General features: G+C 34.5%; 5 protein-coding genes across 18 annotated transcripts; 4 read left to right on the top strand and 1 right to left on the bottom strand.

Moving 5' to 3' along the window:
• Positions 1-95: 95 nt before the first annotated feature.
• Positions 96-7,438, top strand: LOC123914241 (kinesin-like protein KIN-12A). Of its 2 annotated transcripts, none has more exons than XM_045965315.1 (16): positions 96-474; positions 582-719; positions 810-893; positions 975-1,103; positions 1,184-1,231; positions 1,325-1,378; positions 1,462-1,554; positions 2,220-2,315; positions 2,594-2,739; positions 3,240-3,389; positions 3,481-3,610; positions 3,702-4,562; positions 4,646-4,744; positions 4,827-4,979; positions 5,063-5,902; positions 6,718-7,437. In XM_045965315.1, the coding sequence occupies exons 1-16, from the start codon at positions 268-270 to the stop codon at positions 7,012-7,014; spliced, it is 3,525 nt and encodes a 1,174-aa protein (XP_045821271.1). In that variant the 5' UTR covers positions 96-267; the 3' UTR covers positions 7,015-7,437. The 2 variants fall into 2 exon arrangements, with proteins under 2 accessions (XP_045821271.1, XP_045821272.1); XM_045965316.1 differs by having other exon boundaries at positions 138-474; positions 4,836-4,979; positions 6,718-7,438.
• Positions 7,439-7,773: 335 nt separating this feature from the next.
• Positions 7,774-12,439, top strand: LOC123914247 (probable amidase At4g34880). Its single transcript, XM_045965330.1, has 5 exons — positions 7,774-8,430; positions 10,631-10,842; positions 10,987-11,223; positions 11,320-11,512; positions 11,815-12,439. The coding sequence occupies exons 1-5, from the start codon at positions 7,873-7,875 to the stop codon at positions 12,172-12,174; spliced, it is 1,560 nt and encodes a 519-aa protein (XP_045821286.1). The 5' UTR covers positions 7,774-7,872; the 3' UTR covers positions 12,175-12,439.
• On the bottom strand, positions 11,870-16,666 carry LOC123914243 (pentatricopeptide repeat-containing protein At1g63330-like). 13 transcript variants are annotated; one of them, XR_006811784.1, is made up of 4 exons: positions 15,381-16,651; positions 14,520-15,065; positions 14,236-14,393; positions 14,011-14,148 (listed from the first exon to the last, which is right to left on the bottom strand). XR_006811784.1 is itself a non-coding variant. In XM_045965323.1 (3 exons), exon 1 carries the CDS (start codon positions 16,398-16,400, stop codon positions 14,520-14,522), a length of 1,881 nt encoding a protein of 626 aa, XP_045821279.1. In that variant the 5' UTR covers positions 16,401-16,650; the 3' UTR covers positions 14,060-14,148; positions 14,285-14,289. The 13 variants fall into 13 exon arrangements, 6 of the variants coding, with proteins under 6 accessions (XP_045821282.1, XP_045821280.1, XP_045821278.1 ...); XR_006811781.1 differs by lacking the exons at positions 14,011-14,148; positions 14,236-14,393 and adding exons at positions 11,870-12,290; positions 13,665-13,738 and having other exon boundaries at positions 14,520-16,650; XR_006811782.1 differs by lacking the exons at positions 14,011-14,148; positions 14,236-14,393 and adding exons at positions 11,870-13,238; positions 13,665-13,738 and having other exon boundaries at positions 14,520-16,650.
• Positions 16,667-17,899: 1,233 nt separating this feature from the next.
• LOC123914248 (probable amidase At4g34880) lies at positions 17,900-20,269 on the top strand. Its single transcript, XM_045965331.1, has 5 exons — positions 17,900-18,490; positions 18,773-18,984; positions 19,127-19,363; positions 19,447-19,639; positions 19,726-20,269. Exons 1-5 carry the CDS (start codon positions 17,945-17,947, stop codon positions 20,086-20,088), a joined length of 1,551 nt encoding a protein of 516 aa, XP_045821287.1. The 5' UTR covers positions 17,900-17,944; the 3' UTR covers positions 20,089-20,269.
• An 866-nt stretch (positions 20,270-21,135) lies between these two features.
• Positions 21,136-23,959, top strand: LOC123914246 (probable amidase At4g34880). Its single transcript, XM_045965329.1, has 5 exons — positions 21,136-21,720; positions 22,188-22,399; positions 22,552-22,788; positions 22,872-23,058; positions 23,367-23,959. The coding sequence occupies exons 1-5, from the start codon at positions 21,175-21,177 to the stop codon at positions 23,724-23,726; spliced, it is 1,542 nt and encodes a 513-aa protein (XP_045821285.1). The 5' UTR covers positions 21,136-21,174; the 3' UTR covers positions 23,727-23,959.
• The last annotated feature ends 373 nt before the right edge of the window (positions 23,960-24,332 follow it).

Below are 24,332 nucleotides of genomic sequence, written 5' to 3' on the forward strand. Positions count from 1 at the left end.
AAATAACTAATTCTTATTAATTGTTAAATAAATTATCCATAATTACACCCGTGTGAATGTGTGATTCATATTTCCTATCGTGAAAAAAAAAAATTGTTTCAAAAATAAAATCCACCATTTCGCAAAATAGACATCGTATATTCAAATTCAAATCTAAACGGCTAGTTGTTCTGCTTCCATCTCTCTCTCTGTCTCTTCCATTTCCTCTCTCAACTCAAACCCTAGTTTAGTTTCTCTCTCTAGAATCACGTTGTAAAATAAGCGATTATGATGAAGAAATTGACACCGGTGCTGAGAAAAGCAAAGCGCAACAGTCCTTCCTCTGCCAACCCCAAATCCACGCAAAAGCATAGATTCACACCCTTCAAGGACAAAGAGAACAAACCCCCTAAACCTCCCTCTAACCCTCTCAAACGCAAGCTCCATTTTCTTCCCGATGACACCGTTTCTACCTCCTCAGATTCCGGCGTCAAGGTTTTTGTTTTTCGTTTCACTATTTTCCTCTTCAACATTTATTAGGGTTTTTAATTTAATTGATTTTGAATTCGAATTTGAATTTGATATTATATCTTACTTTTCAGGTTGTTGTGAGGTTGAAACCGATTTGCAATGACAAAGACGAAGTTGATTCCGTGATTCAGAAGATTTCTAGTGATTCCTTGTTAATCAACGGTCACGATTTCATGTTTGATTCCGTTGCTCACATGGATTCTACTCAGGCATGATTTTCTTCTCTATGTTGTGTTTCTCTTGTGATCTCATTGCAATTACTCGTGTAGTTTAGTTTAATGTTGTTTATTGTTTTTCAGCTGGATATGTTTGAGCTTATTGGTGTGCCACTAGTTGAGAATTGCTTGGCGGGGTTCAATAGTTCCGTTTTTGCTTATGGACAGGTTTATTTCCATTTTCACCCTTCAAGATGTTGCTTTTGATTTTATTGATTGATTATTAATTTTCAATTTCTTTCAATGTAGACTGGGAGTGGAAAGACATACACCATGTGGGGTCCTCCAAATTCTTTGGCAGTCGAAAACTCAATAATTGATCAACAAGGAGGTCTTGCTCCTCGTGTTTTCGAGCGACTCTTTGCCCGCATAAATGAAGTTAGCATCAATTTCAAGTTCTATTCTTTATTAAATCATTTGATGATTCTATGAACTTAATTGTTGTGTTTCTTGTGTAGGAGCAAACCGATCAACTCCAGTATCAGTGTCACTGTTCTTTTCTTGAGGTTGAATTGAATGACGGTTGAATATTTCTTGTTGTGTTCCACTTCTGCTTAACTGTTGTCTAGTATTTTGACGCACAAATTTGATTTTTGCAGATATATAATGAGCACATAACCGATCTGTTAGATCCAAATAAGAGAAACCTACAGGTTAAATCCAAACCATTGTAGTTTTCCCTTGAATGAGTTTGACTTGTTTTTATACTGGAACTGGTTTATTTTTTGTTTATCAGATAAGAGAAGATGTCAAATCTGGTATATATGTTGAAAATCTTACAGAGGTGCATGTGTGTACAGTGAAGGATGTGAATCAGCTTTTGATGAAGGTATGCTTTATCATATGGATTAGCCATTGTCAAACTAGTTTTAGACTGCCATTCTGTAGCACTCTTTTGATGCTCTGAAAGCGGAGACAATTCAATGCCGAATATTTATCTGTTGTGTAGACTGTGTAGTTGGCAAATCAAATGATTGTGTCATGATTATACACTAAATGCATTTATATTTAAATGTAACTGTTTTTCTCTTGTTAATTTTTCTGAAGAGTAATTATCTTTAGTGTTTCAATGTAAATTCCCAATGTAAATTCCCAATATAATGTGTTTCAACTAAATTTGTCATGTTTAAATTGGCATTAAAAGAGAACTTCATTACTTTTTTCATAACTATTTTGTATGAAATGCTTGTTGGAAGGACTTCACTTTGAGCATGTATGACTCAAATCTCCATTAAGCAGATTTAGTTAAAATTGATTTCGTCATCAAGAGAAATGAAATGCTTAATTGCTTACAGGCGGCTGACTTGCATATGTCTTCTTTTTTATTTTTGATGTTTGACCTTGCTTTTATACTATTAATCATTAAGTTTTAGCTTTCCAGTATTTTAATACTTTTGGGTCCACATTTCTGATTAGCCTGTTTTTTAGTTTGAGGAAATCTTATGATTATTATATCTTTTGTGTTTTTAATATTATGTATCTTTCACTATGCAGGGATTGTTAAACAGAACAGTAGGTGCAACCAGTGTAAATTCTGAAAGCTCCCGTTCACATACTGTTTTTACTTGTGTAGTTGAATCACGATGCAAGGTAATATACTATTGTCTCCTGGCCAGAGATTGTGGATTAATTGTTTTGAACAACTGTTAAATTGTATTATATCATGGGTCGGGTACAGATAGTAAGAAGTTCAAACAGTTAGTGATCTTTAACTATATAAATTTTAGAAGAAACAATGTGCTATACTAAACTTTTGCTTTTCTCATGTCCTGTTTGCTAAAGCAACTGTTCAGAAGACATTTCTCTACATCACAATATAACTGAAAATAAAGGAGTAACTGATGTAAGCTCATATTCTCAATTTGCAGAGTATTGCAGATCGTACTAGCAGATTTAAAACAAGTAAAATCAATCTTGTTGATTTAGCTGGGTCAGAACGACAGAAATCAACAGGTGCAGCAGGATACCGTCTGAAGGAAGCTGGCAACATTAATAGATCACTTTCACAGCTTGGGTATGATTTAACATGCTCGTGTATTCCATTGTTAAAATTCGTTGTTGCCACTCCAAATATTCATACTCTAGTCGTTGCTCCATTGTAGATATCCATTATAGTTTGAGTATTTGCAACAGAGTACTTTTTTTTTAAGGCCTTCCATAGGACTTCTTTGTGGTACACCGTGAGGCCTTCCGCAGGACTTCCCATTTATTTCCCTCTGTATCTTTCTATCAAACCCCACTATTGGTATAGCCTCAATAAACATGTAGCGAAACAGTTTTCTAATACATGTTATACATCTTTCTATCATTTTATACGAAAGTGTTTGCCCACTGATTTAGATGTTGGCATGACACACACTTTTCTCTAACAACCGATTGGATAAAATTTCAAGCTGAAACTTCTATTCCTTGCTGTCTTTATAGCTAGTTCATCATAATTATACCTTGGTTAACAAATTCTACAATCACTTTCCCATCATTCCAAGTGCTTACTGAGGTTAAATCCGATTGCAGGAATCTGATTAATATTCTTGCTGAAGTTTCTCAGACAGGAAAGCAACGGCATATACCATATAGAGACTCCAAATTGACATTTTTATTGCAGGAGTCTCTTGGTGGAAATGCAAAATTAACATTGCTCTGCGCTATTTCCCCTGCACAAAGGTAGATATGTAAACAACTGGTTCTTTGTTTTCTTTTTATTTTTCTCTTTACGTATTATGGAAATAGATATTTACATGACTCGGCATTGCAGCTGTAGGAGTGAAACTTTTAGTACATTGAGATTCGCACAACGTGTCAAAGCTATCAAGAACAAAGCTGTTGTAAATGAAGTAATGCATGATGATGTGAACCAATTGCGAGAAGTAATACGCGAACTCAAGGTATATGTCTCTTCCACCGTGATCAACCTTCTCCTTTTCTGGCCAGTACATGAAATTTGTTTCAAATAACTTATATCTGTAATTCAAACAGGATGAGCTGCATCGAGTTAAAACAAATGGTTACAATCCAAGTGATGGCAGTGGAGGCCATTCAGCAGCTTTGATCCGAAGAAGTTTGATTTTAATGCAGCCTAGACTGCATTATCCGTTATCACTACCTCATATTGACGAAGATGGTGATGAGGAGATGGAGATTGACGAGGAAGGTGTCGAGGACCATGCTAGAATTCTCCACAACTCAAGCAAAGATTCTGCTGGTTTTTCTGGCACAAATGGATACATTGGCGATCCCAGTGATACAATGAACTGTAATAACCAAGCTAGCCTCGGCGTAGTTAAATGTAATACTGACTCCATCCTCAAATCCCCAAATCCCAGTGTTTCGCCAACAATCAGCAGCAGCAGAAAAAGTTTGAAGACCTTATCAAAGCTGTCCCCATCTCAGAATAACATTCATATTGAAAGTGACTTAGGCTTAAAGAGTGACCTAGGCATAAAGGCTGTTAATCAGAAAAGCATGTCTAATGCTCTGTCTAGTCTGACAGCTCCAAGTTTCCATACTAAAACTGAAAATTTGACAGCTAGCATCCACCATGGTCTTGAAACTATCGATAATCATCACTGCGGTGCATCTTTTGGGCAATCATCGTTGAGGCTCTCATTGAGACCTAAAGATTCTAAGCAAAATTTTCCAGTGGACAAAGTTAATGTGGGAGTACAGACTTTCGTGCCGGATAATACTGGAGAAGAAGATTCTGTTATGTTGAATTGTAATAACTGTAAAAGCAGAATGCAACTTGATGTCAGTAAGATTGACAATAACTCAAACATGCAGTTGGTGCCTGTTGATTGCCCTGAATCTGTTGATAAACCAAAGAAGCATGTTCTTAAAGTGAGTGTAAGAATCTCAGATGCATTTTCCGTAATAGCTTAATTTCAATCTATTAGTTATAGTTTCTTTCTCGTGTGATATAGGCTGCTGAGAAGGTTTTGGCAGGATCCATAAGGAGAGAAATGGCACTTGAAGAATTGTGTGCAAAGCAGACTTCTGAGATAATGCAGCTCAATCACTTGGTAAGTTTATGTTTGTTTCATAACAATAATTCATGGCCATTTTATCATCATCTATTGTGACTGTTGTCAATCATATTTGTAGTTGCAACAGTACAAGGATGAGAGGGAATGCATTGCAAAAGTAGGACAGATACAGGAAGGTAAAATTTTGCGCCTTCAGAGCCTTATGGATGGTGTTTTACCCACAGAGGAATTTATGAATGAAGAGCTAGTGTCACTCACACATGAACATGAGGTAAAATTAAGTTCTTTTTAAGGTTCCTCTTTTATGATTGTTGTATTAGATGCTTAAGACTTACTATAATAAACATTCAACAGCTTTTGAAGGAGAACTATGAGCATCATCCAGAAGTTCTGAAAATGAAGATTGAGTTAAAAAGAGTACAAGATGAGCTACAAGAGTATCAGAATTTCTATGATTTTGGGGAGAGGGAAGTGTTGATGGAAGAGATATGTAATTTAAGAAATCAGCTTCATTTTTATATAGACTATTCATCCGCGCCTGCAAGAAAGGAATATTCACTGTTGCAGTTGCCTCATTCATCTGAACCCAGAATGGCAGCAAACCTCACTTCCATTCCCGATTCAGCAGAAGCTAGTGCTGAGGCAAACGCAAATGAGGAATCAAATGAAGACAGTGTCAAAGTAAAACTTGACCAGGAAAGAAATCAATGGACTGAGGCAGAAAGCAGGTGGATTTCCCTTTCTGAAGAACTCAGAGCTGAAGTTGAAGCTAACAGGTCGTTAGCTGAAAAGAGGAAGCATGAATTAGATGCTGAGAGGAAGTGTTCCAAGGAACTGAAGGATGCAATGCAAATAGCTATAGAAGGCCATGCACGGATTTTAGAACGGTATGCAGATTTGGAAGAGAAACATGTCCAGCTGCTCGAAAGACATAGAAAGATCCATGATGGAATTGCTGATGTCAAGAAAGCAACTTCCAAAGCAGGAGTAAGAAGTGCAGAGTCTAAACTCATACATACCCTTGCAGCAGAAATTTCAGCATTAAAAGCAGAAAAAGAAGAAGAAAGGAGAATCCTAATAGATGAAAATAGAGGGCTTCAGGATCAACTGAAGGATACTTCTGAAGCAGTGCAGGCTGCAGGTGAACTGCTTGTACAGCTTAAAGAAGCAGAAGAAGGTGTCATCACTGCTCAGGTGAGAAAATAGTCAATGTGCATTTTTTTTAATCACTACGATTTGTTGTTTTTGTCATCCTCTCCCATCGTCAGTATTCTCCTTGCATTTTCCATTGTTGTTGTGGCATGTTCATTATAAAACAAACCCATGTGTTTCTTCTATTCTCATTCTATGTAGAGAGTGAGAAAATGATATAAGATGTCATTCAGAAGGTTTGCCATCCATCAATAAGATGAAGTTGGATTATGCCTAATAATAATAAACAGAACTTCGATGATTTTAGTTATTTCATCAGTGTGTTCCTTATTCAATTTGAGGACAAAGGAATTTATGTAGTGACACTTGAATATTATCAGTAGTGATTTAGTTAGTGCCATGAAGCATGTTAGTATGCAAAGCTGATTTGGCCATATATTGAATGGGTTGGGAAAAGTATTTGCAAAACATTTTCTCACATTATTTTCAACACGCTTTCAATTTAGTTGAAACTTTAAGTGGGTCTCACCACTTTGGTAATAGATCCCACCAAAAAAGGAATTGAACACCCACATCAATTTTACTGAAAAATAAAGAGTATGTAGTTAATATTGCTCTTGTTAAATGTCAACGTATTGATAACAAAAACTGAAGAAATGTGATATTGTCAAAAACTGGAGAAAAAAAAACTGTAGTTAATATTGCTCTCATTAATAATGTGATATTGTACCATTCTAATATCTAATGCTTAACTTAGTCCATAGTATTGTTTTTCCCCTTAATAACATTTTATTTTGATTTTTTTTTGCGCGCACACAGTTTACTCTTTTAGTCTGACTCTTTGATGTAATTTGCAGAAGCGGGCGATGGACGCAGAACAGGAAGCTGCAAAGGCCTACAAACAAATTGATAAATTGAAGAAGAAATATGAGATTGAGATTAGCACCCTTAATGAGCTCCTTGCCAAATCACGTTTGCCTATGGAAGAAGAAATTCAACCTACTTGTAATGATTTTGTTATGCCTACTGGTGTTGACACCAACGCACCACATAGTTTTAATCAGTTTGAGCCGTTTTATAATGAAGAGGACGGCGAGCTTGCTAAATTAGAAGAACCATCATGGTTCTCCGGTCATGACAGATGCAATATATAGAAAACATCATGCTTGTAAATATTTCCTTCCAAGAATCTTTGAATTAGCAGTAATCTTTGAATTTGTGCTCAATTGTTCATATTTCCTTCCAAGAAATGATTATTGTTTCAAAAGAATCCGTCTCCAAATTCCCAAATGTCTCTTGTGCTAAAGCCTTTTTGACTAAAAAATAATGTTACATTCAAAATGTTGCAAATTTTTTATAGTAAATCACATTTGACATACTAGTATTGGAATATTGTGCGTCAATTTTCTTTACCACAAAATCACATTTAAGGTGCGTAACCAGAATGGGTTAGCAGCTAGGCAGGCACACAAGTAGGATTTGTTCTACTTCTATTTCTTAATCTAGATGCAGATCACTTGGTTACACTATCATCAGAGACACTAAAGCCAGATTAAGAATGTGTTTGTTGTCCTTGATTATCTCTAGATCAAAATCAAAAGATGACATGGAAATGGCCTAGCTGTTTCACTTTATCGTAGCTCTCTTCTATTTCAAATTACAAGGGTGCCTTTTCACTTTCAAGAGCTTGATATGATATAATATGTAGAATAGATTTTTATATTCTAAGAAAATAAAATGCATTATAATACCATGAAACTACCGTAATGATCACTGTCATGTATGATGTTTGTATTAGAATTATTTATATTGAAGTTCTTTTTGTTATCTTCAAGGGGTGTCAAAACCTAAATAATTCAATAAAATGGATAAATGTCATCGCAAAATCATATTTCATATCAGACACTATTTTTTGATACCGATAAAGCAATATATTCATCTAGATATTTTTCTTCAAGAAGCATATAACAATACAGACAATGTCATCAAGAGTGGTGTTGTTACTTTAAGATATGTGTGGTGCTCTAATGGCTTCAGCGAGTAGGTTCTATTTCTACCAATTCCTTTCTATAATACTTCTTGTCGCATTCCTTGCTAGAGAATCAACAACCTTGGCCAATGGATTCTCAATCAAGGAAGCAACAGTGCATGAACTCCAACTTGCTTTCCAAAGAAACCAATTAACATCAAGACAACTTGTTGAATTCTACCTCAACCAAATCAAAATCCAAAACCCAGTTCTCAAAGGGGTGTTGGAGGTGAATCCAGATGCATTAGCTCAAGCAGATAGAGCTGACCAAGAGAGAAGAACTAAAGCACCAGGTTCTCTTTCAGGGTTGCATGGAATACCTATTTTGGTAAAGGATAACATTGCAACTAAGGATAAGTTGAACACTACTGCAGGCTCTTTTGCACTTCTTGGATCAGTGATGCCAAGAGATGCAGGTGTTGTTACCAAGTTAAGGAAAGCTGGGGCTATCATATTAGGGAAGGCCACTTTGAGTGAGTGGTCACATTACAGGTCTAGTAAAGCTCCTCTTGGTTGGAGTGCTAGAGGTGGACAAGGAAAAGTAATTTACTGCTTCTTAATTACTTATTGTGAAATTGGTCAGATAATTTACTGCTTCTTAATTACTTATTGTGAAATTGCTTTTCAATTCAATTCTAGAACTCTTGAATCTTTTTTATAGCATTGCATATCAAGTCAGATGATTTTTTTGTATAGCTTACTACTTATTCTGGTACATTCAGAGGATACGGTAACAGAAATGATATTATGACACAAAATTGACAATAAATTTGGACAACAACTTAGATAGTTAACACGATTCAAATATATGGTTAACTAAGTTTTGGTGGATAGCGAATGAATATTACTAAGTATCACAATTCACTACCATCTACTGAACGTAATTAACCACGATTCCTTAACTGTGATTTTCGGGTGTTCAAATATACAAGATATCCATTAACCATCAAAATTGTGTGCAAATATGCATGTATTTTAAGGCTCAAGTATACAAGATATTCATTAATCACAATTTGTGTTCAAATATACACCTGAAAATCGTGGTTAATAACGTTTGTGGATGATTAATGACTTGTGACATTCATTAGCCAGCTACATGATGTAATTAAGAAATTTTTTTTTTCTACCCCAACAATCTTCATTCTACCCCAACATTTTTCTAAAAATACCCAATATACCCTTATTAAAAATTAATATATTTAAAAAAAAAAAAAATTGTCGTATTATACTGTTCCGGTAGAATTTTCATCCTCCAAAAAACTGTTCCGGTAAGTTAACTTTACCGGTACACTTTTTAAAAAGTGTTCCGGTATGTTAATATTACCGGTACACTTTTTAAAAAGTTTTCCGGTATGTTTATGTTACCGGTACACTTTTTAAAAAGTGTACCGGTATGTTAATTCAACTGTATACACCTGCTTAAAATAAATACAACAGAATCTCCATGCAATGGGATAATGGAAATTTTTGGAGTAACAACCATCGCACCAACAGGCTGTTTGCACGCAGTCATTACTCTGTTTGGCTCTTGAAGCAACCAATATCTTCCCAAACTAAACCAGGATGCCATTCTTTGTCGAAACTTAAATAGCATCTGAGAGGAAGCAACCAAAATTGCAAACCATGTCATATTTCATTACGATAAACAAAACAAATGGGATAATAGAGGTGATGGTATAAATGATCTTATATGCCTATCAAACATAGAAAATCAAGAGCATACCTTGTGGATGGTAAAAGGTGGCTGTAAGTATTTGAACCCAAGTAATGGAGCACGGGAACAACTGGTGACAAATTTAAGAAGCTTACAACGGTCTTTTGGTTCAAAGCCTTTAATCACCTGTAAACAGTCAACATAAAGCAGAAAATGAATATTGATGTCATAAAACTGGAATCTACAGAAATTGCATCCATAAATTCTTCAATATAATTCATGAGGCTGAAAATAATGGTCAATAGTCACATTCTACAGCAAATATGCATGTATTAGAGAGGATGAGAAACTGCATTTCAACCAAATTCATAGTCACATATGTCCAGCATATGGAAATAAATTGAAAATAATAAAATAATGGAGACAATTTTTATAATCAAGTCATCAAGAAAGAAAGCAAATCTGCAAATTGTGCTAGATATGAGTCATATGACCACCGTGTACAATATAGCATACCGGTACACTTTTTAAAAAGTGTTCCGGTAGAATTAAAATACCGGTACACTTTTTAAAAAGTGTACCGGTAATATACCGGAAAACTTTTTAAAAAGTGTACCGGTAATATTAACATACCGGAACACTTTTTAAAAAGTGTACCGGTAAAATTAACTTACCGGTAACGATAAATACTTACCGGAACAGTTTTTTGGGAGGATGAAAATTCTACCGGAACAATATAATACGAAAAAAAAATTAAAATATATTAATTTTTAATAAGGGTATATTGGGTATTTTTAGAAAAATGTTGGGGTAGAATGAAGATTGTTGGGGTAGAAAAAAAAAAATTCTGTAATTAACTGCGTATGTAAACTGCATTAAGATGGCCCAAGACTGAGGGAGGGGCTAAATTAAACTTTGAAAATGAAATCAGCCTTTTTATGTTAAGGTTGGGCCCTTTTTCTAGCTTATGAGTCCTTATTAAATAAAAAATTAGTCAATAATTGTAAATTTTTTTGGAGGCTTAAAGACATGGCTTCATTACGCCTTCTTCTTATTGGAACTTCACACATATAATTGTGTTGTGCAGAATCCATATACATTGGATGAACCGTGTGGATCAAGTAGTGGATCAGCAATATCAGTAGCAGCAAACTTAGTGACTGTGTCACTTGGTACAGAAACACATGGCTCTATTTTATGCCCTTCAAGTATGAACTCAGTAGTAGGTATCAAACCAACAGTTGGTCTCACCAGTAGAGCAGGTGTAGTTCCAATTAGCCTGAGGCAAGACACCGTTGGGTAAGTTTATATGCAAATTGGCAATGCCTGCATTTTCTTTATATCAACATGCGGCTATGCCCTTGCAAACAAAATTTATTTTCCCAGTTAAAAGACATTTTGCTACAATAAATGTGTGAACATTGACTGTGTGGTTTTTCACAGGCCAATTTGCAGGACTGTATCAGATGCTGCTTATGTTCTTGAAACCATAGCAGGCATAGACACTGATGATAATGCAACAATTGAAGCATCAAAGTATATCCCAAAAGGTGGCTATGCTCAGTTTCTAAAGAAAGATGGACTAAGAGGAAAGAGATTAGGAGTAGTGAGACTATTTTATGAGTTTGGAAATGACACTTTACTGGATGAAACTTTCAATTTACACCTAAAAACGTTAAGGTAATTAGTCTAAAACTGTTATTTGTCTCGTATGATACTTCTAATGAAGCTTTAATAAGTCTCATATGTATGTATATATATACAATTAAAAATCAGGCAAAGAGGTGCAGTTTTGGTTGACAATTTGAAGATTGATACCATTGATGAAATTATCGGTTATCGAAGTGAAGAGATTTCTCTGAGTTTTGAATTCAAATTATCATTGAACGAGTACCTGAAAGACTTAGTTGCTTCACCAGTGAAAAGCTTGGCAGATGTGATAGCCTTCAACAAGGAACACCCAAAATTGGTGAGTATATATATATATATATATATATATGAGGCTCCTTTGGTTTATGGATAATAATCAAGAGCTATGCTATTTGTTACCAACAGTTTGCTTCACGAATTGTATGACAGTCACAAAATTATCTTCATGCAAAACCGAAAAATATAGAAGTCGGAGTTAGACAGAATACAAGGGTTGATAGTTGTATAGAATCAACTAATAACATTTGTTTGTTTACTTGTTGTGTCATGCTTATTTGTAACAAATCATTTCTAATTAATATTGATCACTAAATCATCTTAACGGTTGTATAAAAATTGTAGGAGAAAATCGAGTATGGACAAGATATCATGTTGCAAGCTGAAAAAACAAATGGAATTGAGGAAGCACAGAAACAAGCATTATTAAACTTGACAAGATGGTCACAAGATGGGTTTGAGAAACTCATGAAAATAAATGAACTTGATGCTGTGGTAACACCTTTTTTTTCCTTTAGTGACATACTTGCTATTGGAGGTTATCCTGGAGTGAATGTTCCAGCAGGATATGAAAAGGGTGTGCCATTTGGAATTTGCTTTGGAGGTTTGAAAGGGTCTGAACCTAAGTTAATTGAAATTGCTTATTCGTTTGAGCAAGCAACTTTGATCAGAAAGCCACCTCCCCTTCGAAAGTTGGAAGTTTGAAGTGGTAATGTTCTTTGAAATCCCGCTCCACTTCCTATGAATATGATTGCATCTTCTCATCCGCTAGTAAATTGAGCTGAAAAACTTACATTACGCTTGCAATGCATGAACTGTACCTGTAAGAAAGTCAAATTATAACATTGTTGATTGGTCTGAAAATCTACCTTAAAAAAAGGATTTACATGTATGATGAAGTTGTATTCATGGAAATCATGACAGAAAATAATGCAAGAATCAAGAAATATACCAGAATTTTCCCTTGACAGATTTGTTATTTCTAACAATTTTCCCTCTTGTTATACCAGAACTTAGTACTACATTATTCACCCTTATAAAATCATCAATTTCATGTTCAGTTGAATCAACTCAACTGTCACTTAATCTCGCTTCTCTACCAACATTTGCTTAAATTTTTGAAAAACATGATATTTTATTTTTATCTACAATATAGTTCAGCAGAAGAAATATTGCATGTGCACAAACATACAAAATATCATGAAAAAGATTCTTTTACAAATTCAAACTAAAAAGCGATTTTCATAACAGAAAATCTACTGTAAGACAATACAAACAAGAGGCTAAACGAAAGAACCGTTAAAGAATTTTGCTTTGGAATAAGGAGAGCTTTGTCAGAATGCTGGGGCAAAGTTTTGTATGAAATAGAAATATAGAATGTGTGTTTTTATAAGCAAATATATAATTTAAAGTGTATCAGATATTCCAATCCATATACAAAAGATTAAATGTCAGTCAAATTAGCAGTATTGTTATATACATTATTCAATAGGATAAAATAGGGCTGTGCAAAATATCCGGTTAGGAGGCCCAAACTCATAACTAAATCCAAATCCGTTTTAAAAAATCCGGATAAAAGTATATGGTTATCAACCGGATCCATTCCAAATGGTTGGATATCCGTCCAATTGATTTTCCCAAAACTGGTTGTTATCTGGTTAAAAACCAACTGCAGCTCTTGTTCAAAAAAATTAAAAAAACTGCAGCTTTACTTTCTTTAGCCAATTGCTCGCTTTCTTTAGCCAATTTTCCCAAATTAAGATGTGGAACTGTTCGTGTAAGGCACCGATTAGTAACGGTGACAAATGTTTTTTGAGCCAATAATACATAAATGGAATCAATACCTAGATTACAGTTAACAATCTTCATGATCAACATACAATTAATATATTAAATTACCTCGACATTGGCACAAGGTGTGCACAAGAACAAGGTAGAAAAAATACAAGAAAAGTTAAGTGGTAATCCAAAAAAAAAAACCACTCATACAAAATGCTTCACTCTTTCTTTACATGATTCATGTAATTGAAACCAAGTTGAAATTACAGCTTTTTGTTCCAGAAATCTATTCAACGAAGAATGCCAAAGATATCACTGAGTATAATTAAATCAAGTACATCTCTTATTTTCAACCATTAGTTTCTAAACACAAAATAAGAACAAGGAGATGATGCAAGTTAAGGGAAAGTGAGTACCTAACAGAGGCATTCCTTTGAACAACTTCCTCCATTTTACTATGGCAAATATTGAAGAGCTTGACATGTTGTTTATGCATTTAATTTTGAAATTATTGTTGGTGAATGGTGACATAAAAGGTCTTAAATTGTTGTCAGTTTCACAGCGCAGTCATTAAAAGGCTAAAGCCTAGTTCTAAAACTCAACTATGAAATAATATAGACTGCTGAAAAAGCATGATAGATAATTTTATGAAGCTTTGTAGTTCAACATTGATAAAAAGATGACTGCAAATAACACTTGTAAAAAGGATTAAGATGAAACTGGAACAAAAGAGAGGTATAAGAATCACGTTCCTTAAAAAAATTCACAAGAATAGAACTTGTTCTTTAGAAATCATATAACAGGTATTTACATTATCTTCTGAACAAGAAAATTGGAATCGGAGAACATGGCCGGTTTAACATTTGAAGCTTGCAACAGATCCAACTCTCAACAGACAATCTAGCAGCAAAAGAAAACTGATCATAAAAAAAATTGAAAATCAAAGTGAGACAAATGTTTTGTGCTTTTCTCAACAAGTTTGTTTACCATTTTCAAAGATTGATTTTCATCGAGGAGCATGAATAAGATGCACCACCAATCCTGTAAAAATATACAGCGCGAGTATGTATTTATCCCTTCTTATCATAAAAGAACATCAACGACCAGAGAAAATATCCATACCCAACTACGTAACAAACTTTTCCCTACAAAAGAAACAACAATAACTAAAGCCTTTTTACCCATTAGGTTAAGCAGCTACATAAATGAAATGACGCTAAAACAAAGTGAAAATAGTATTAATGTATAAATAGAAAGAAAAAAAACTTTACCTAGTTTTGATTATATAATAGACCTCTCTCAATCATTTCATGACGAAGTTTATTTGCTTTATCATTTTCACCTTTTTCAAAGAGGGAAAGAATAATTGTTTCATAAGTTTTATCATCCGGAATACAACGATTGGGTTCCATTTTTGATAGCATGGTTAATGCTTCGTCAAACAAGCCCTTGTTGCAAAATCCCCTGATCATAGCATTATATGTATAGACATCTAGATTGTAGCCTTTGACCAAAAGATCTTCAAAAACCTTTCTTGCATCCTCCGGTCTCCCATTTATACACAATCCATGTATAAGAATAGTGTACGTATGCATGTTTGGCTGAATACCCTTCTCTATAATTTTGGTTAATAATGCAATTGCCTCGTCAACATGATGGTTTTTGAACAAAGCATCCAATATAGAATTGTAAGTTAACAAATTAGGTGGTTGACCTCTATTAGGCATTTCATCGACAAGCTCCAATGCATATTCAATTCTTCCTGTTTTACACAAACCATCAATAAGTGAACTGTAGGTTACCACATCTGGAATAATGTTTCTACAACGCATTTCATCGACAAGCTCCAAAGCATATTCGATGCTTCCCGATTTACACAAACCATCAATAAGTGAAGTGTAAGTCACCACATTAGGAATAATTTTTCTACAACGCATTTCATCGAGAAGCTCCAGTGCATATTCGATTCTTCCTGATTTGCACAAACCATCAATAAGTGAATTGTAAGTCACCACATTAGGAATAATTTTTCTACAACGCATTTCATCGACAAGCTCCAAAGCATATTCCACTCTTCCCAACTTGCACAAACCATCAATAAGTGAACTGTAGGTTACCACATCAGGAATAATGTTTCTACAACGCATTTCATCGACAAGCTCCAAAGCATATTCGATGCTTCCCGATTTACACAAACCATCAATAAGTGAAGTGTAAGTCACCACATTAGGAATAATTTTTCTACAACGCATTTCATCGAGAAGCTCCAAAGCATGTTCGACTCTTCCCAACTTGCACAAACCATCAATAAGTGAACTGTAAGTCACCACACCAGGAATAATGTTTCTACAACGCATTTCATCGACAAGCTCCAAAGCATATTCGATTCTTCCTGATTTGCACAAACCATCAATAAGCGAAGTGTAAGTCACCACATCAGGAATAATTTTTCTATGATGCATTTCATTAAAGAGATTGACGGCTTCATCTACCATTTTATGCTTACAAAATCCATTAATCAAGACATTGTAGCTCCAAGCCTCAGGAGGCACTCCATTCTTAGCCATAGTGTTGAGTATATCCTTAGCTTTGTTCATTTCTCCAACTTGACATAACCCATTAATCAAAATTGTGTAGCTATATTGATTCAATTGAAATCTGTGTGCAACCAAGTTGTGATGAAAGTTCAATGCTTTATGGATCTCACCTTTGATACAAAGACCCTTGATGAGTGTAGTAAAAGTTATGACATCTGGGTGATAACCCTTTTTGAGAATAGTGGCAAATACAGCAAATGAAAGAGAGGTTTGACCCAATTGAGAAAAACAATTAATTAAAATGGTGAAAGTGATTAAGCCTGACTCAATTCCGTTTAATTCCATCTGTTGATGAAGTGAAATAACAGTTGAGTATTGTTTCAGTTTGACAAGAGAAGTTAAGATTTTTGTAAATTGGATTATCGGTGGTTTAGGATTGTTTTGATGGAGCAATTGATTGAATGAGGAAACAAGAGCAGTGTGTTGGTCTTGATGATGAAATTTAGAGTATAGTCTTGTTTTTGTTGAGTTTGTTGAACGATTGAAATTAGGGTTTGGAAGTTGTTGAAATTTGGGAGTGACTGGAAAATTACAGGTCAAGTTTGAAAATGACATTGTTGGTGCTTTGAAGTGAAACGAGATTGTGTTGTTAGTAATTTGGTATTGAAAGAGAGTATGAAGAAGAAGATAAAGAAGAAGAAGAAGAGAATCCGTTAGATTGATCTTATGGCTGTGTATTTTGCAGCAGAGCTGGCTGCAGATATGTTGGCAGCTGAAGATCCGAATCCCTGAATTTCTCCCAAAATTAAATTGAAGTATACCAATTTTTTATTTATTATATCTGCAACATAAATTTGGGTATTCTTTCTGTTCCTCTCGTTGATGCATATATCCGTGGAGAAGGTGCACATATCTATAATTTTTGGTGAATTTTGCTCGGGTTTTTTAGTTATTAATTTTCTATATTTTTTTCACGAACTAATTTCTATTTTATAATAATATTGTTTTTGAAAAAAGATACGATTTTTAGTTATTTTTATTGTTGGGGATGTTTAGTCCGTTTTCCCCACCAAAGAAATTGTGTAAAGAGAAAGTAGATTATCTCACGATTCAAGAAAAGGAAATGAAATTGCAAGCTTGGATGCAAAACTATACTCAAACAATAAGTTTCATGATAAGGACAACTACTTCGATCAAAACAAAAATGAAAACATCAATGCATGACAAAAGTTAAAACATGGTATAAGATGTGTCCCTATATCAAGAGAACGGTGGTGAGTAACAAGGTTCATGTAAGGTGAATGAATACAAACAATTGTTCTGTGTATTCAATTGTTCTGGACAAGTATGGTACGGAGAAAATAGACAACAATATTAGTAAGCAGAGAAGACTGAGTAGATAATATTTTAATAATTAGATAACAGCTGGATGAGGAAAGACCAAAGAAAACTATCAATCAAACCATTAAGAAAGATTAGAAGCTAAAAAATCTGTCTTTGAACCAAATATATACAGGAGTTTATGGCGCAATTGATTTACATACCCATCCCCGGATAACGGAAAAAGACCTAATTGCTTTTGTACCTGGTCTCAACTCATCATTAGATATCCAAACATAATTCTAAAACCACAAATTTCAGTCTACTATCCTTGAACTTCAAAGTTATATTCCTATACTTCAGCAATAGCAAGTTTTGACATATTATGTATCTTACTCATGTGTAGTGAATTTGTCAAAAATAAAATGACATACGTAAAATGTAGTGACTTAGCTAAATAATCTAATATCAAATGTTTAAAAGTATATTTATATATCTATATAATAATTTTATCTTATCACTCAAATAAATAGATCATTTATATATGTCTTGAAAATAATTTTTCAGCATAAATTAGTACTTTGTCCTTAATTTTCTAATTCTTCAATGTGGAGTTTGACATTTCCTTGTCAAGAATTTGCACTTTCTGAAGTGGAAAATAAAGTACTCTATTATTTAGACTTGGCACTTTCTGAGGCAGCACATGTGAGACAAAATGAAGTGGTATTAGATATTTTTATCCATGTAATGATTAAAAAGCATATTTTATATTATATATATGATTAAGAATAAGGAACACTGCAGTATAGATACGAGGTTGTTTCAACTTTTCAACACTTATGGACTCAGCACGTGTTAGCTATTTCTTCCAATTCCTTTCTATAATCCTTGTACTAGTTACATTCCCTTCTGTGCTACCAACAACCTTAGCCAGTGGATTCTCAGTCAAGGAAGCAACAGTGAAAGATCTTCAACTAGCTTTCAAAAGAAACCAATTAACATCAAGACAACTTATTGAGTTCTACCTCAACCAAATTAAAATCCAAAATCCAATTCTCAAAGGGGTATTGGAAGTGAACCCGGATGCACTAGCACAAGCAGATAAAGCTGACCGAGAGAGAAAGATTAAAGCACCAGGTTCACTATCAGGGTTGCATGGAATACCCATTTTGGTGAAGGATAACATTGCAACTAAGGATAAGCTAAACACAACTGCAGGCTCTTTTGCATTACTTGGCTCAGTAGTGCCAAGAGATGCAGGTGTAGTTACCAAGTTAAGGAAAGCTGGGGCTATCATATTAGGGAAGGCCACCCTGAGTGAATGGTCACATCAGAGGTCTAGTAATGCTCCTAATGGTTGGAATGCTAGAGGTGGACAAGGAAAGGTAAACTGCTACTTCTTCAGTTCACTTAATCTGAATTTTGTCTTACATCGGTTCTTACCTAATGAGCCTAATTAACGAGTTGAATAAAATCTATACAAATAATTACACAATATAAAATAATTTTCATAACATGTCTCATAGCTGGTCCAATGGACTAAAGCTTGTGCAGATAATTTGTGAAGCCACCGGGGTGCCAGAGTCCTAAAGCCATGGTTTCATTATGCCTTCTCATGAATGATTCTAGAAAATGAGGAGTTGACACATGTGCTTTGTTGTTTACAGAACCCTTACACATTGGATGATCCCTGTGGATCAAGTAGTGGATCAGCAATATCAGTAGCAGCAAATTTGGTGACTGTGTCACTTGGTACCGAAACCGATGGTTCCATTTTATGCCCTTCAAGTACGAACTCTGCAGTAGGCATTAAACCAACGGTTGGTCTCACTAGTAGAGCAGGTGTAGTTCCAATTAGCCCAAGGCAAGATTCAGTTGGGTAAGTCTATATATATGGCAATTTGGCAATGCCTACAATTTCTTTATATCAATGTTCCCTTGCATTTGTAAACACACATTTTCCCATCAAAAGATATTTTCGTATAATGAATGCGTAACATCGATTGTGTGGTTCTGTACAGGCCAATTTGCAGGACTGTATCAGATGCTGCTTATGTTCTTGAAACCATAGCAGGCATAGACACTTATGATAATGCAACAATTGAAGCATCAAAGTATATTCCAAAAGGTGGCTATGCTCAATTTCTAAAGAAAGACGGACTAAGAGGAAAGAGATTAGGAGTAGTGAGATTATACTACAATTTTGGAAATGACACTTTTCTGCATGAAACTTTCAAGCTACGCCTAAAAACATTAAGGTAACGTAAGTCTAAAACTATTATTTGTCAAATACTAATACTACTAATGAAGCTTTAATAAGTCTCGTATACATATTAATCAGGCAAAGAGGTGCAGTTTTGGTTGACAATTTGGTGATTGATAACATTGATGAAATTCTCAGTGTTCCAAGTGAAAATATTGCTTTGAATTTTGAATTCAAATTAGCATTGAATGCATACCTGAAAGACTTAGTTGCTTCACCAGTGAAAAGTTTGGCAGATGTGATAGCCTTCAACAATAAACAGTCGAAATTGGTGAGTATATATGTCAAGAAGAACCCTTTTGTTTATTTGTTTATGGATACAAATTAATATTGATCACGATAGTATCTTCATTGTAGGAGGAACTTGGTAAGTATGGCCAAGATCTTATGCTGGAAGCTGAAAAGACAAGCGGAATTGGGAAAGTAGAGAAACAAGCATTATTAAATATGACAAGATGGTCACAAAATGGGTTTGAGAAACTTATGAAAAGAAATAAACTTGATGCTGTGGTAACACCTTTTGCATCTTTTAGTGGCATACTTGCTATTGGAGGTTATCCTGGAGTGATTGTTCCTGCAGGATATGAAAAGGGTATGCCATTTGGGTTTTGCTTCGGAGGTTTGAAAGGGTCGGAACCAAAGTTGATTGAAATTGCTTATTCATTTGAGCAAGCAACTCTGATCAGAAAGCCCCCTCCCCTTAGAAAATTAGAAGTTTGAACTAGTAATGCTTTGCAGCTAAAAAAAAGTAAAAGCTGGAACTTTGACAGAATGCTGGAGAGTATTGTATGAAATAAAATGTGTGTTTTTATAAGCAAAATATGTAATTTTAAAAGTATATCGGATACTCCAATCCATATACAAGACTAAATGTCAGTCAAATTAGCAGTATTGTTTTATACATTCAATAGGATAAGCACACCAATCTGAAAAAATGCATATAACACTACCCTACTTTTGCCATAAACCATAACCATGGCCTGAAGCTAGCTATGCATCTCCATCACTGTCTTGAATTGAATTGAGAACCAATAACCCAATCTGAATTATCAATGCATACATGGAACTTGGAAGCCATCATTCCTTCAACAAACTAGACATACATATTACATACACATGTTTATAACTAGAAACAAACTAAGTCATCATTGTAGGTATAAATTGGATCGAAGCGGGAAAAAAATTGTAAGCCAATATAAATTCAAAGAACCTCTAAAATTATCGGGAACTGGTTAGAAATATTGATATGTGACAAAACTCTGATTTAATATCTCATGAAAAGCGATACTCACATTTAGATGCTGAGAATTGCCTCCATGTCATTTTGGAACATCTCTCTTATTTTTATTCTTCTATAATCTGGAACACCTCTAAAGTTTTTATATCAAATAACATTGTGCCCTTAATTTATTATTTAATCCAATCATTTTTTTCATTTTATACTGTTTTTATTAGTACTCAAATTTTTTAATAATAAGATATTTACATATTACCATTTAAAAATGGAAAATACACAGGTCCTTTCAAACAAATAAATAGTTTGACCAATACAAAGTTGCTACTATCATTCAAAAATATATTATCTTTAATTTTCAAATTCTTGAATATGGAGTTATTGACATTTCTATGGTCAAGAATTGGGCACTATGGAGTGGAATAAAGTCATAAAGTACTCTACTATTTAAATGCCACGAGGCACACGATAAAGACATAAAGTGGTAATTTCATTTTTAATATATGATTCAGAAGCATATTCCACATATATATATCATTAGGGTACCATGTGGTTTCAACTTTCAAAGACTCATGGAATCAACACGTGCCTGCTCTTTCCTCCAATTCCTTTGTATAATACTTGTACTAGTTACATTCCCTTCTATGCTTCCAACAACCTTGGCCAGTGACTTCTCAATCAAAGAGGCAACAATACAAGATCTTCAACTAGCTTTCAAAAGAAACCAATTAACATCAAGACAACTTGTTGAATTCTACCTCAACCAAATCAAAATCCAAAACCCAGTTCTCAAAGGGGTGTTGGAGGTGAACCCTGATGCATTAGCACAAGCAGATAGAGCTGACCAAGAGAGAAGGACTAAAGCACCAGGTTCTCTTTCAGGGTTGCATGGAATACCCATTTTGGTTAAGGATAACACTGCAACTAAGGATAAGTTGAACACTACTGCAGGCTCTTTTGCACTTCTTGGATCAGTGGTGCCAAGAGATGCAGGTGTTGTTACCAAGTTAAGGGAAGTTGGGGCTATCATATTGGGGAAGGCCACTTTGAGTGAGTGGTCTCATTACAGGTCTAATGAAGCTCCTAATGGTTGGAGTGCCAGAGGTGGACAAGGAAAGGTAATTTACTACTTCTCATAGCATTGCATATCAAGTCATATGCTTTTCCATAGCTAACTACTTATTCTGGTACATTTGGATGTTATTCTGTAACAGAAATGATATTATGAGTTCTGACACAAAATTGACAATTAATATGCACAACAAATTCGATGGTTAACCCAGTTCAAATATATAGTTAACTAAGTTCGGTGGATAGTTAAATGAATATCACAAAGTGTCGCAATTCATCAACCATCTACCGATAATTAACCACGACATTTAACTTCATTAACCCTTATTTTCAGGTGTTCAAATATACATGAGTCCTTATTAAATAAATAAAAAATTAATCAGTAATAGTAAAAAAAATTGGAGGCTTAAAGCCATGGCTTCATTATGCCTTCTTCTGATTGAAACTTCAAAATGATATCTCGATGAATGATTCTAGAAAATGGGGAGTTCACAAATGTACTTGTGTTGTGCAGAATCCATACACATTGGATGAACCATGTGGATCAAGTAGTGGGTCAGCAATATCAGTAGCAGCAAATTTGGTGAGTGTGTCACTTGGTACCGAAACCGATGGCTCCATTTTATGCCCTTCAAGTTTTAACTCAGTAGTTGGAATCAAACCAACTGTTGGTCTCACTAGTAGAGCAGGTGTAGTTCCAATTAGTCCAAGACAAGATACAGTTGGGTAAGCCTATATGCAAATTGGCAATGCCTGCATTTTCTTTACATCAATATGCGGCTACACCCTTTCATTTGCATACACAATTTTCCCTGTTAAAAGACATTTTGCTTTAATAAATTATAAATGTGTAACATTGATTGTGTGGTTTTGTACAGGCCAATTTGCAGGACTGTATCAGATGCTGCTTATGTTCTTGAAACCATAGCAGGCATCGACACTTATGATAATGCAACATTTGAAGCATCAAAGTATATCCCAAAAGGTGGCTATGCTCAGTTTCTAAAGAAAGATGGACTACGAGGAAAGAGATTAGGAGTAGTGAGACAATTTTACGAGTTTGGAGGTGACACTTTACTGGATGAAACTTTCAAGCTACACCTAAAAACGCTAAGGTAATTCAAGTCTAAAACTACTATTTTTTATGTACTAATGCCTCGAATGAAGCGTTATTAAGTCTCATACACTTCAAAATCAGGCAAAGAGGTGCAGTTTTGGTTGACAATTTGAAGATTGATAATGAACTTATCGGCGATCAAAGTGAAGAGATTGCTCTGAATTTTGAATTCAAATTATCATTGAACGCGTACCTGAAAGACTTAGTTACATCGCCAGTGAAAAGCTTGGCAGATGTGATAGCCTTCAACAAGAAACACCCAAAATTGGTTAGTATATATATATATGAAGCCCCTTTTATTTATGGATATTGGATAATAATTAAGAGATATGCTATTGTTTACGGAAAGTTTGCTTCACGAATTATATGGCAATCACAAAATTAACTTATGCAAAACCGAATATATATAGAAGTCAAAAGTTGACAGAAACAAAGGGTTGATAGAATGATAGTTGTATAGAATCAACTAATAACATTTATTTGTTACTATCCGTGCCATGTCTATTTGTAACATAAAAAATCATTTCTAATTAATATTGTTCACTATAGCATCTTAACTTTTTTATTAAATTTTAGGAGAAAATCGAGTATGGCCAAGATCTCATGCTGCAGGCTGAAAAGACAAACGGGATTGGAAAATCAGAGAAACAAGCATTATTAAATATGACAAGATCGTCACAGAATGGATTTGAGAAACTTATGAAAAGAAATAAACTCGATGCTGTGGTAACACCTTTTTCATCCTTTAGTAGCATACTTGCTATTGGAGGTTATCCTGGAGTGAATGTTCCAGCAGGATATGAAAAGGGTGTGCCATTTGGAATTTGTTTTGGAGGTTTGAAAGGGTCAGAACCTAAGTTGATTGAAATTGCTTATTCATTTGAGCAAGCAACTTTGATCAGAAAACCACCCCCCCTTCGGAAGTTGGAAATTTGAAGTAGTAATGCTAGGAATATGATTGCTTCATCTCATTTTCTAGTAAATTGAGTTGAAGAGCTTACATTACATGAACTGTAACTGTAAGAAAATCTAAATTATAACATTGTTGATTGGTCTGAAAATCCAGCATACAATAAGGATTCTACATTATGTATGGTGAAGTTGTGTTCATATAAATCATGAGAGAAAATAATGCAAGAAAGAAATATACCCGAATGCATAAATGCTGAGAAGCTCGCCATATAAGATAGCTTTAAAACAAATTATTGAGAAAAAGGAATATGCATGAAAGTGTAAAATAATTTTACACTATCGACCAATAAACAACCCTGTTTTCCGCCACATCACCCTACTTTCTTGATATAACATGGCAAATTAATAGTTTTTATTGAATGATCATGTAAAACTATTTTACACACTGTCAGTGCATCTCCAATAAATTCCAAATTATTGCATAAGAGAGAGAGTAAGACTATAAAAACGAGAAGCTAGGTATCTGCATTCCATCACTGTCTTAAATTGAATTGATAACTGAATGTGAAGCTATAAGCTCAAAATATTGTCTTACCAAACAGAGCCTAACTGAATGTGAATTATGAAAGC

Source organism: Trifolium pratense, linkage group LG3 (assembly GCF_020283565.1).
Source record: "Trifolium pratense cultivar HEN17-A07 linkage group LG3, ARS_RC_1.1, whole genome shotgun sequence".
NCBI classification, from domain to species: Eukaryota; Viridiplantae; Streptophyta; class Magnoliopsida; order Fabales; family Fabaceae; genus Trifolium; species Trifolium pratense.